Source organism: Urocampus carinirostris, chromosome 7 (assembly GCF_059441175.1).
Source record: "Urocampus carinirostris isolate Australia breed hairy pipefish chromosome 7, RoL_Ucar_1.0, whole genome shotgun sequence".
Taxonomy (NCBI): domain Eukaryota; kingdom Metazoa; phylum Chordata; class Actinopteri; order Syngnathiformes; family Syngnathidae; genus Urocampus; species Urocampus carinirostris.
Window position 1 is genome coordinate 44916233 of NC_142355.1, and position 12991 is coordinate 44929223.

Sequence of the window (12991 nt, forward strand, 5' to 3'; positions counted from 1 at the left end):
ATAAAAATAGATAAAAATCTATATCTAAAACCAATTAGGCACATTGCTCAGTCAAGACATACATCTATTGAAAAAACTCCATTCCATTTTCTTAGAGAAAGGCCAATAAATAATTAACTAAAATTAAATAAACATGTTTTTATCACTGTAAACCAAGAACTAGCTCACTAGCAGCAGTAGTAGTATTGTTACAAAGGCAAGCTACGAGTTTGCAACTCTGATTGGCAAGCACTGCAAAACTTTCACGGAGCGTGGATTTATTGAAGACTGTTCAAAGAATGCCAGACTGACTGTTCAAAGAATGCCAGACTGAATATTCAGCCCTCACATATTTTCAGCTTAGCAAATCTGGCCCGCTCTCTGAATACTTTCGACAACCTTGGCGCAACCACCACAAGTACTGTACAAACACTTTAAAATTTTGTTTTTTTACAAATTAGTACTCTACCGTCAAATTATAATAAATGGGGTCACTGTTAAGTCCAAGGATCTCCAACATGGTGCCCACTACCTGAGTAGCTCGCAGAATGGTTCTGAAAGACTATCCTTGGGTCATTGTCATCTCATCTCATCTCATCTCATTAGCTGCACCGCTTATCCTCAGTGGCGTCGCGGGGGTGCTGGAGCCCATCCCAGCAATCATCGGGCAGTGGGCAGGGGACACCCTGCCGGTGACATAAAATAATTGAGAATCACTGCCCTATGCAGCATCAATGCAACATCTGTGGAGTCCTTCTGTCATGATTACCTAAATGGAGCCACCTGGGGTAATCATTTGACGCGCTGGAATGCGCTCCCTGATTGGTTTGTGTTCCCTTTTTAAGCACGCTACGCGGAGACCTCTTCGTCTGAGGATACTTCTGTACCCCGTATGACTCGCCCGATTACCTGTGCCTTCTTGTTTACCTGATTCTGCCTGCCTGCCTCAGATCCGACCTGCTTCCGTCCCACGGTACGATCTTCTCTCCAGTCCCGGTAAACTCGACCTGCTTCCGTCCCACGCTACGATTGGCTACGTGTTCCGAAGTTGTCTTTACGGCGTTGCTGCTGACGTTCGACGGTCATCGCGTCTCCCGCCAACCCTGTACGCTTCCCCAAATAAAAGACTTGTAACGAACGCTCTGGGGTCTCCTGCTCTGTTCTGGTCCTCCTGACAGAATCCTCAGACCAGAATGGACCCCGCGTTCGTACATCTGCCCCCTGACGACTATGAAAGCCAGAACCAGCAGCCCATTCCCCCTTTAGAATGTGCAGTTCGGCAAGTCATTTCCGACGTGGCGAATTTGGCTAAGCAAGCGAGTCAGTTACGGTTCGAGTGGGATCTGTTGGGTCGGGACTGGTCCTATCTCTCCAAAGTAATGACCCATCAAGCCAGTTCATTGGTGCCCAACACTGACCGGGCACCATCGGCCTTATGACTGCGCAATGACTCCCATGCCTGCCTGTTCGACTCCCTTGCCTGCCTGTCCGACTCCCTTGCCTGCCTGTCCGACTCCCCTGGCTGCCAGTCCGACTCTCCTGCCTGCCAGTCCGACTTCGACTCTCCGGCCTGCCTGTCCGGCTCCGCTGCCTGCCAGTCCGACTCCGCTGCCGGCCCTGATTCTGCCTGTTCTGATTCTGTCCTGTTTGCCGGTTCTGATTCTGCCTGTTCTGATTCTGCCTGTCCTGTTTTTGCCGGTTCTGAGTCGACTCTTCTCTTTGCCTGTTCTGAGTCGACTCCTGTTTTTGCCGGTCCTGATTCTGCCTGTTCTGTCTGTATCTCCGGTCCTGATTCTGCCTGTCCTGTCTGAATCGCCGGTCCTGATTCTTCCTGTTTGCCCTCCGGACCCACCCTCTGCCGCCCCTTCGGATGCTGATGAGGGGGCTTCCCTCCATTTGGAGGGATTCTGAGAGGTACTGTGCTGTTACATAGTTCCCCGATTACCCGTGTTTCCCTGTGACGTGTCTTGGATTTAAAAAAAAAAAAAAATTCCTGGGGGACTTCTGGAGCCGTCCCTTGAGGGGGGGGTTCTGTCATGTTTACCTAAATGGAGCCACCTGGGGTAATCATTTGACGCGCTGGAATGCGCTCCCTGATTGGTTTGTGTTCCCTTTTTAAGCACGCTACGCGGAGACCTCTTCGTCTGAGGATACTTCTGTACCCCGTATGACTCTCCCGATTACCTGTGCCTTCTTGTTTACCTGATTCTGCCTGCCTGCCTCCGATCCGACCTGCTTCCGTCCCACGCTACGATCTTCTCTCCAGTCCCGGTAAACTCGACCTGCTTCCGTCCCACGCTACGATTGGCTACGTGTTCCGAAGTTGTCTTCACGGCATTGCTGCTGACGTTCGACGGTCATCGTGTCTCCCGCTAACCCTGTACGCTTCCCCAAATAAAAGACTTGTAACGAACGCTCTGGGGTCTCCTGCTCTGTTCTGGTCCTCCTGACACCTTCTGCTAGGAATCAACTCTACATTTAAAACCAGCGCAGTCAAGAAGCGCACACATTGCCAACGGAAACGAGCGCTACTCTCCTAGTTGGATTCTCACATTGCCCAAGTGCCTTTGATGGCGAAAGGGGAGCCGGGCCACGTCGCCCACATTTCCCCACAGGCGGGCGTGTACGAGGGCTGCTTCTAATTTAAAAATGCATCACCTTTATACTCTTGCAGGAGTTGGCAGCACATTAACATAGCAACGGTACGACTTCATCTCAGTGCTTGGTAATAGCCAAATACGGAGCGGGAACTCTGTGGGTGTGGTTGGCAAAGGCAAAAGTCTGACGACAAGTACAGTGTTCTCGTTTGCCTGCGTCCCTGCGTCCTAGACGCATCATATTTGCTGGGGACGCATAGTGTCAAATCAACGTGCGTCCCTGGGACGCAACTTTCTTTTGACACAAAATTGTCATTATTACCCGATTACATTTTTTTCAATCAAAGAGTTACAGCACTCCAAACGTTTTGTCAGGCTGATCCGGTAGATGTTGTTTTGGTCTTGCGGTTCGAGTTTTCGTCTGCACGCCGATCTCGGCAAACAAGATCTCGTTGCTTCGAGATTAAGTCATTGTTGTGGTGCTTGTCGTTGAATGAAGGTTAAGTATGCATACCTTCCAACCTGTACGTTTTTGCCGTACTAAGTACGTTTATTATGCATTTTAAGACGTGTACGACGTACAAGCAAATCTGTACAGAAAACGCATATTTGTCAATTATGGGTACCTTCCAGTATTCACGGACTATCACGAAACGGCAAATCAATCAAGTCAAACGAGTTCGAATTGTGTAGTGAAAGTCTTTTTTGAGAACCGGCTTTTTCGGCTCAACTCATTAAAGAGGGCCGGTTCTCAAACGGCTCATTTGCTTTGATGCATTATATTACGAATTATTATGTTGTATAGAAAAGTTAAGAAAAAGTATAAAAGGAGAAAATGAAAAAAAGACAGGTTTGTGGATACCCCTTTAATCAGTATATTACCAAAAATAATTTAATGCAGAAAATGAATTAATAATTTGAATAAGAAAATGTATTATTCTACTTAATTATATTTGCATGTAATTTTTCCTTCTACAGTGAACGTCCAAGCTACTTAATTTTTGAACTTTTTTTTATAAGAAACCTCATTCATTTTGAGCAAGACAGTTAGTATTAGGTGAAAATCAACACAAAATTGGTCATTTCTTCAGTGTCAGTCATAAGTCGAATCATAATGCAGAAAGTTATAACAACGGCAATAATTCCGGCACGAAAAAACGGTGGAGAAATTCTTCGGAAGAACGCGGAGGCAAGGAAAACATGTGTGTTGAAGCGAATGATTTGACGAAAGATAATAAACAAAATAATACTCCAAGCAAGGAGCCCATCCCAGCAATCATCGGGCAGTGGGCAGGGGACACCCTGAACTGGTTGCCAGCCAATCGCAGGGCACACAGGGACAGACAACTCGCTCGCTCATTCACACCTAGGGACAATTTGGACTGGCCAATCCACCTGAAATGCATGTCTTTGGAATGTGGGAGGAAACCCGAGTGCCTGGAAGAAACCCACGCAAGCACGGGGAGAACATACAAACTCCGCCGTGCTGCCCTGCATAAATATATAGACTTAATATTTCAGCAATATTATTTTGCTTAATGTACAATATTTTTGTGAACTGAAAAACCTGAAGATATAACTGCTTTGTATTACCAATTAGCTGTGATGATTAAAACTGAATGATAATATAGATTAATATAATTATTTCAGCAATATTTTGTATAATGTAAAATATTGCTGTGAACTGAAAAATCTTGAAGTGATAACTGATTTGTGTTCCCAATAATTGTGATGATTAAAACTGAATTAATATATCGATTTATATTATATATTTGTCGCCGATTTACAATTTCCACCACGATAACATTTTGGGGACCAATAGATCTCTGTTGGGACCCATAGATTTTTGAGCATGCGAGTCCCCGGGACCCATCACTTTTCAGAGGTAAAATGAACACTGCAAGTACCTGTTTTTTGTATTGTACAAATGAAAACGAGTGCTACACTGCACAAAGAGAAAACAAACTACGGAGATAAAAAAGCAAGGTTTGCTGTCTATGAAGATACGAATTTATGTCAGATAAGAAAATGTTACTACTTAAGTATTTTTAATTACAAACTTGTTTTTATAGTAAAATGTAAAAAAAATACTTAAAACAATCCAATCTCTTGTATTATTCAATGACTTGTCATTGAGCAATACAAGCCCTTATGGCAGTTTTACGATTAGGAACTACAATGATTGAACATTGCCATTAACCTCCTAAGACCCTAGCTTCTTGTGTGCTGTGATTTATAATCTTCCTTGTGCCTTTCAGCACTAGTTTTGGATTGCACTACACAATACAACGACATCTAGTAGTCAAATACACAGTGTCACTTTTATGTCATGTTATTTTAAAGAAAATTCATTGATTTAAAATAGTCTGATACAATTATTTTAGAAACCTCTGCAGTTGGGGAATCTGTACTCTTTTTTTTGCACCAAATGGTTAAATATCAAAAGTACTGATTAGAAATAAAATCAGGCCTAAAAAAATAACCTGACCCGACCTGCAAGTATTACAACCCGACTAATTACGTTCATTGGAAGGACAGCGTCTGAAGCAAACCCGAAATATAAAATTTTTGTCTGACTCCTGCAGAAACGATTACCTTGATTATGCAGGACTAAACCTGGAAAAAATATATATATTTTATTTGTGGGGACTCAGAATGCAAAAAGTGTCAACACCTTTTTTAATGAAAATTTCATGGCCTGCAATTTTTTTGTATTGCTTCATCCCGTTGAATTTAGGGCAGACATTTTTTTTTAAGATTAAAATAATGCACATATTTCATAAATGATAAATGCATTTTAACAATAAAATAGAACTAGGACATAGAATAAGAGGCCAGACAACGAGAGCGAGAGAGAGATCCTGATGCGCGCTTGCTTAATTAGGTATAGAAAACTGCAGCCCACTAGGGTTTAAATAGAATAATGAAACTCAAAAAATCGAGAAAAGATATATGAAATTGTTATTTGTACAGTATGAAAATGAAAAATCTAGGCAAATAACCAAAGAGCAAAAGCAAAAACTTGACAAAGAATAACATTCTTTATTTTAATAATATGCATCGAAACATACACAAAAACAACCTGCGTTAAGAAGCATTGAAATCAAATAATAGGAACAACTTTTTAAAATATAACACTAACTAACTAAAAACAGGCATGCTGTAGAGAAATTACATCATATATAAATAAGAAAGCTAGATCGAAAACAACATGACTATTTAAATAATTGAGAACAAAAATAACATTGTAAGACCACTATTAAAAATATAAATAACCAAACAAAGCTAAACATGCGAAAATAAGCCTACTAATGATTACAAATGACTCGAACAAAAAAAACAAAAAATAACAAGTTTAAATAAAACTCGAATTTCGGGTCGTGTTAGGGTTTGGGCTTAAGACCTTACCTCTGGTACTGATGGTGATGCTTATTGCTGATAATGATGTGACTGCTTACCAGTTGAGTACTTGCACTAGAATCGGTCAGCCAGTTGCATTGTGAATGACTGTGTTGGGAATAACGCCGTTATAAATAACGCCATTATGTTACAATGTTACCTTTTCAGTAACTGGGTAATGTAACTAAAACTAATGTTTTTTTCCTGCCATTGCAACGCCATTACTGTTACTGACGATCAAAGGCGGTGTGTTACTTTGTCTAGTAGAAATCAGCAAAGATAAGCTCGACATCCTCAGTCAACCTTTTGACATTTTTATTCACCAACATGGCTCTCATTCAACCTAACCAGCTGTCTCAGGTTGTTAGAATTTGATTTATTTATTTTACACTGCAGTGTTAAACGCACTTTATATTGTTCAACTATTTACGTTTGTTGTGTGAAAATATTTCAAGTACAATAGTATATGTCGACTTGAATAGTTGTCCGACCAGAGTTTGTGATTAATTCTATTATGTCGGACTCAATTTATATTGTTTTACAATTGATTTTTGTTGTGAACTAATTACTTGAAGTACAGTAGGCTAGTTCTACTTGACCAGTTGTGTCAGGTTGTGAGAGTTAGATTTAATTCATTAAACTTACTTTATATTGTTTTCTGCTGATTGTAATTTTGTTTTCTGTTTATTTTTGTTGCACTTTGAGGGTAGGATAAATATATTGCTAGTGAGGTGCAATGGTAAATGGACAGCATTTTTTCTTGCACTTTTCAAGTTATGAAGACCCCCACCCAAAACGATTTACAATGTATTACACACTTACCCATTCAAACATACTCAAGGTCCTATACGACAAGTACTTGTCTTTTATTCTCTATTCAACAGACTAAAATCATAAAATTTCAAACCATTTGACATACAACTTTCTTTGAATTAACAGAAATAGTTACTTTCCCTAATAACTAGTTAGTTTTACTATAGAGTAACTTAGTTACTAGCTCAGTTACGTTTTGTAAGAAGCAGTGAGTAACTATAACGAATTACTTTTTTAAAGTAACATGCCCAGTCACTGGTGGATTATGGTGTTTTTCCTGTTGCTGCAGGATGTCCTGAAAGAGTGCCAAGAGCAGATCGAGCGCGTTTTGGAGAGCAGTTTACGTGAGGGCCGCAAGCAGCAGCAACAACAAAGCCAGAGAGGACCGAGCAGCAAAGGCCTGGACGAGTTGGACCAGTCATCCACCCCCACGGACGTCCGCGACATCAACTTGTGAAGCCCTTATGTCGCAGGATTCCCGACAACGGAAAACATAAATGAAAAACAATCATGAAAAAAGAAGAAAAAACTTTGGAAAAGCAGAAAAAAAGAACAAAAATTCAAAATGCTAAAAACACAAGCCCTTCAAAAGAAAAGAACAATGCTTGCTAGTTTTTTGTAGATGTTTCTGTTCTTTAAGACTTAAACAAAAAGAAAATGAAAAAGCCTGCCCATGAAATATATATATATATTTTTTTCTTTTTTAAATCTAAAATCAACAGATTTTGGGCACGATGATGACCCGTGGTGCCTTGGATACACAGAAGGGAAACCAATCATATTCTCATCCTGCCTTTGATTGTATAGAATGATCATTAAGTTATATTGTAACCACAGCTGGTTGGCAGAATGTTACAAAAGTGGGATCAAAAAACTGAAATAACTCGCACCCCTAACAGACCCCTTCCTCTCAATTTTTGACACATTTAACTTCTCTCTGAGACACGAAAGGGGTAGACTTAAAAATAGTTCCCGATCCTTGGCGTAAAATAGTCTTAGTCGTAGTAATTATTATTAGTCGTCATTATATTATTTGAGTAGACGAGATCAATAAGCTCCTGTGGCAGATGTGTGAGGTGTGTTTGTTATTGAAGTTTTTCAAAGACGGGATGTCGAGGGAGGATGATTGAAACGTAATCGTGAGGAGCTTGGGGGCGAAGGAGAGCGCTGCTGATGTACCGAATGATGACTAAAACGCCCAAATAGGTTGGAGAACCAACCCTATATCGAAATGAGGAATTACGAATGAATAGTCGTTTTTGTCTTGCTTGGGAAGGGGATAAGATAATGTCAATACATTAATTCAATGGCAAAGCACTTTTGAGAGCATGCTCCCCAGGAGAAACGTCAGAAATGAACGGGTGGTAATTTGCAAATGGGTGGGTGTTTCTTTTTTCGTTTGTTGGATTTGTTTTTTTGTTTTTAGTCTTTAGTTTACCTTGTAGGGCTGGTTTCCCAATCTCCCCCCCCCCTCCGCACCACCACCCTTTCCCCTCTGTCACATCGAAGGTGGGGCATACCCATCCAAATGAACATTCCAATTTTAGCAAAAGCCAACTCGATCCAGGGATTGGAAGAAAAACAAAGGCCAAGACACTCTTTTTCCTCAACTGTGGCTTTCTTTTACACTGTCAATAATTTTTTGGGTACTTGAATATTTCTTTATTTATCTGCATCACAGTCACATCAGAGAGGGCGGCGCTCTGTGGTCGTATCATTTAATATTTGCACATGTTCTATGGAGGCCAATGATTTTTTTTTTTTTAGTTTCCCAACCACCACAAGCAATGTGTGTTTTAGTGGCTGTTCACTCTCTACGGTGCTGGCTTGAAACTGCAGAAATGTTGGACAACTTTTTGTGTCACTCAGTCCTCTAAGCGTCGCTGCTTGGAATAATCCACGAGGGCTCAATCAGGTCCACGGACATCACCGAGTCTTTCTTGGTTGGATTTAGAAGCGTGTGTTGTTTTTTTCTTTTAGGAATGAAAAAGAATGTAGGTGGGATATCTTTGTTTTTGTTTTGGGGACTTGGTTTGCCAAAACATCCCTTTTTTCCATGATTTCCCTCCTTCTCTTTGTCTCTGCCGGATGTAAGCTCTCACCCAAACGTAATGTCTTCTCCTTTGATGTCCTTATGCCTGTGTATGCGTGTATATTTTGCAACCACACTTTTCAATTTGTGTTTGATATATTTTATGGGGTGACCAGACCCACAAGAGGGTTTTTTTCTTCTAAGATTTAGAGATACTGTATTCCAAAGTGAAGAGAGGACAGAAGAGGTGTGAAGACAAGAAAAAAAAAGTCAATATTTTTATTGAGATATTGTCTTTTTGCGCTGCTAAAGGCTATGAATTTGTTTCATTTATACAAAATAACATTACAGAGTTGTAATGTGTCACTTGAGTGTGCTGCTATTTTCTAAACATTTGTATTATAATATAATTATTTTACTGCTTAAGAGATACATTCAGAAAGAAACAAAGTAGAAGGTGAAAGAAGAACATGAAATAAGTTTCTCGACTGGAAATGTTCTTTGTACAGTACGACATTTTGCTTGGATAGCATGTCTCCTTTTGTCCCTTTTTTAATCTATTTTGCTCTTTTCCTTCAGTCACATTATGCGTCAGTGGTATGATATCCTATACCTCTGTATTACTGACAGCAAAAAAAGTTACAAATTCATCAATACCTCTGCAGTTAGGTAACCTGGAATAGAATAGACAAAAAATAGCATTTAGTGGAAATGCAGTTGTCTGGCTTCCACATGGACATCTTGGATGGGGAGAGGATAGTGGGGGTTCGTCACTGAGGATTTTTTACTGTTTTGCTCATTCTGGTGCAACATCTGACATGATTTGAGTGACAGATTCTGCTACAGCGTTCCTAAGGTGGCCAAAGTACTCGTGTTGCTTTATTCATACACAATCATACCGAATGTCCACCAAGATGGATTCCTAGTTTAGGAATCACATGTTTGGATCTGAGATAATGTGCCTGCGTATATGCGTGTGTAAATGATGTAGTCCATGACATCCATCAGTTTATAAATTTTGTGATATCTGGAAGCTTGAATGGAGCACATTCACCTGGGCCACCACCCCCACTAGAAACCATGTACCTCAAATGTCTGTTGCACCACCACCTCTGTTCAATAAACTGCTTTAAAGGGTGTGACACCACATCAGCCTACTGCTTCTTTTTCTTTTTATCTGATTTCTTATCACAAATGTTTATTTATTGAACTGTGCGCGCCGGGGATATTGGCGAGACCAGTCAATTTTTCCATTGATGTGGGTGGGACCTTTTTATACCGGCCGGGTCAGTCAGTTTAATCCAGAATGTATCGAAAATAAGCAGCCAACTGTATGATAGGGCTTGGTGGCATCATTTGCAATGGGCAAATCTCACAGAGGTTGTGCCCGTACCAGATAGCTCCCTAAAAACACCAAAGTAGCCCCCGTACCGGTTCTTAAAATAGCTCTCTAGTTCTAGGTCGTTATCATTTTAGATTAAATTTGATTTATAAGAAGCATGATTATCAAATGTCTTCTCAAAACATTATACAGGGTTTGTACAGGTGGTTGAAATCCTTGAATGCCTGAATTTTAATGTTGTGTTTTCAAGGTCAGGCAAATGCTTGAATTTGCAACTACACAATAAATTAAATTTATTTTCTTTTTTTTCCAATGGGGCATAAAAGTAACGCCAACGCATCTGCTCTGGTGGCTTGTCATTATGGCGTTGTCGATAAAAGGGTCACCGCCCACACCCAAGAGGACAGCTCTATTTAGAAAAAAACGCTCTTTTGGCTCGATTCCCTAACAGCAACTCAAGAGTTGTTGTTTTAATTATACTTTATCTAAAATGATAAAACATCATGCACAAAATCATTTAGTAATTAGTAATTTCCTATGTTTTGCAGAGAATCCCTGAAAAAAAAAACGAAATTGTTTTTGAAATATTCACAGATCTGACAAAAATCTTTGTAAAATACAAAACCATTTTAGCTTTTTACATAGCGAACAGATTCAGAGTCGAACAACGAGACAAAACCCCTAAAAATAAAAATTAAAACTATTTTCTCTATAGTGCTATGAATAAATGATGAAATGCAAAAAAAATTTAACTACAATTCGTCTATGACCAATTTGAACACAGATCCTCTGAAAAACACACATTTAAAAAATAAGTAAAACAAAAACAAAAGATCAGTAGTCTCTCAGATCGTAAAATTGAATTGCCTCTGCTTCAGAGAAATCAATTTTATTACAATAAGTCCGAATTTGGCTTATTTTTTTGCTTTTTGTACATACGGTCATTTCTTTTTTTCATTTTCGGTATTGAACTCAATTATAACCCAACACCAACAGTGTTTGTAAACAAGTGTGACATAGCCAAGCTACGCATGTATTGTTGAAGCAGACTGACAGAATTCATGACAGTTTATAGCAGCCCATTGACACAAAGATAGGAACAGCTCAATATAGCTCATGTATGCGTTTGGCGACTTTATTTTAGTCATTAAAGTCAACAACAAAAAACGTTCTATTGATCTGTGCTAGATTTCTTCCTTTGAAGGTTCTGGAAAATATTGAAAAACTGGCCTTGAAAGTGCTCGAAAAGTGCTTGAATTTGGACATTGAAAAATGTGAACGAACCCTAATTATAAATCTTTCCAAAATTCCTATTAAGGGACAGTGTGTATTTTTAAGTGCTTACTGGAGTTTAAAAAGATGAATTAATTAACAAAGTAATTTATTTGATTAATAAGCAAAAATACATTAACTTAATTTTTTTTCAAATACTCGGGAAATAGTTTAAGAGGCTTAACTACAAGTGTTCACATTATTGCCACTTATCTTGATGCTTAGGGTACCCCCGGACACTTGTAAAAGGCTGGGCAAAAAAATGAGAAGAAAGGTAGTGCGCTTTGGTCACTTTGAAGTTTACATTACTTGTTGCACCACACAAAAAGTATGCATGGTCTTTTTAAAATTAGCCTTTATTCTATACATTTAAATCAATTAATGGTTGACTAAGCCTATTTTTACCTATCCTCTAATAATGACATCCTGGTAACAACAGATATATAAACACAATTTAGTAGTAACTAGAGCTGGAACCAGTGACAATTTTTTTTTATTACAACAGGATGCTCAATAATTGAACGAACATTGTACGTTTTTTTTCAAGTGCATATGTAAAAAAATATTTTACCTCACAAAAATGCTAGGTAGAAGATTGTCAAATGAAAGCATAGAAGACATATGCAAACAGTGCTTGATCAAGACATAAATCTGTTGATAAACCTCTGTCCATTTTGAGGGAAAGGCAAAAAAATAATGAATTAAAATTGAGTAAATATCCCTTTTAGCCTGGAGAGGGATGGGTGCTACCAGGCACATTGGACTTTCATATATTTTAGGTTCAATACACACAGCAGTTCGAGCATTTCACATTGTTGTAATAGTGATTATTTTGGCAAAAAAAAAAAAGCTAAAAACAAAAATCCTTGTTTTAAATAATTTGCATTTTTCATCCGACCAATAAAAAAGTGTTGTTGTTGTTTTTTGAAGACGGGCTTCAGATAAATATGTTTGGTTCTGAATCACTACTTAGTCGGGAATCTTTTTGAAGAAATGACTGCTTGAATGCGGCGTGGCAACTGCTGAGGTGTTATGTAAGCCCAGGATGCTTTGATAGCAGCCTTAAGCTCATCCACAGTATTGGGTCTGGTGTCTCTCAACCTTCTCTTTACATCATCCCACAGATTCTCTATGGGGTTCAGGTCAGGAGAGTTGGCAGGCCAATTGAGCACAGTAAAAACATGGTCAGTAAACCATTTACCAGTAATTTTGGCACTGTTAACAGGTGTCAGGGCGTGCTAAAAAAAAATATTCCTCTCCATAGAGCTTTTCACCAGATGGATGCATTAAGTGCTCCAAAATGAATGAATCAATGAATGAATGAATGAATGAAAACTTAATTTCGAACATTAAAACAAAAACAATGACTCAACAACAAAATAATGTTACATAACATGTTTGAAAAGGGGTAGTAAGAAGCAGATGCTTATTTTCCCTACCTCTTCATCTTCCCTATTAAATACACCATTGATAATAACAACAATAGTAATAATATTAACAATAACAGTTATTATACAACAATAGCAACAATAACAACAAAGTTAACCATAGTTGTAG

At 39.1% G+C, this 12991-nt stretch overlaps 1 protein-coding gene across 1 annotated transcript in view; it reads left to right on the forward strand.

Moving 5' to 3' along the window:
* The window catches only part of ccnd2a (cyclin D2, a), a 43053-nt gene extending 33086 nt beyond the window's left edge, over positions 1–9967 (forward strand). The window contains exon 5 of the mRNA XM_088341085.1: positions 7078–9967. Coding sequence (XP_088197211.1) covers positions 7078–7245 — 168 coding nt within the window. The 3' untranslated portion in view covers positions 7246–9967. The remainder of the gene's footprint in view (positions 1–7077) is intronic.
* Positions 9968–12991: the final 3024 nt, after the last annotated feature.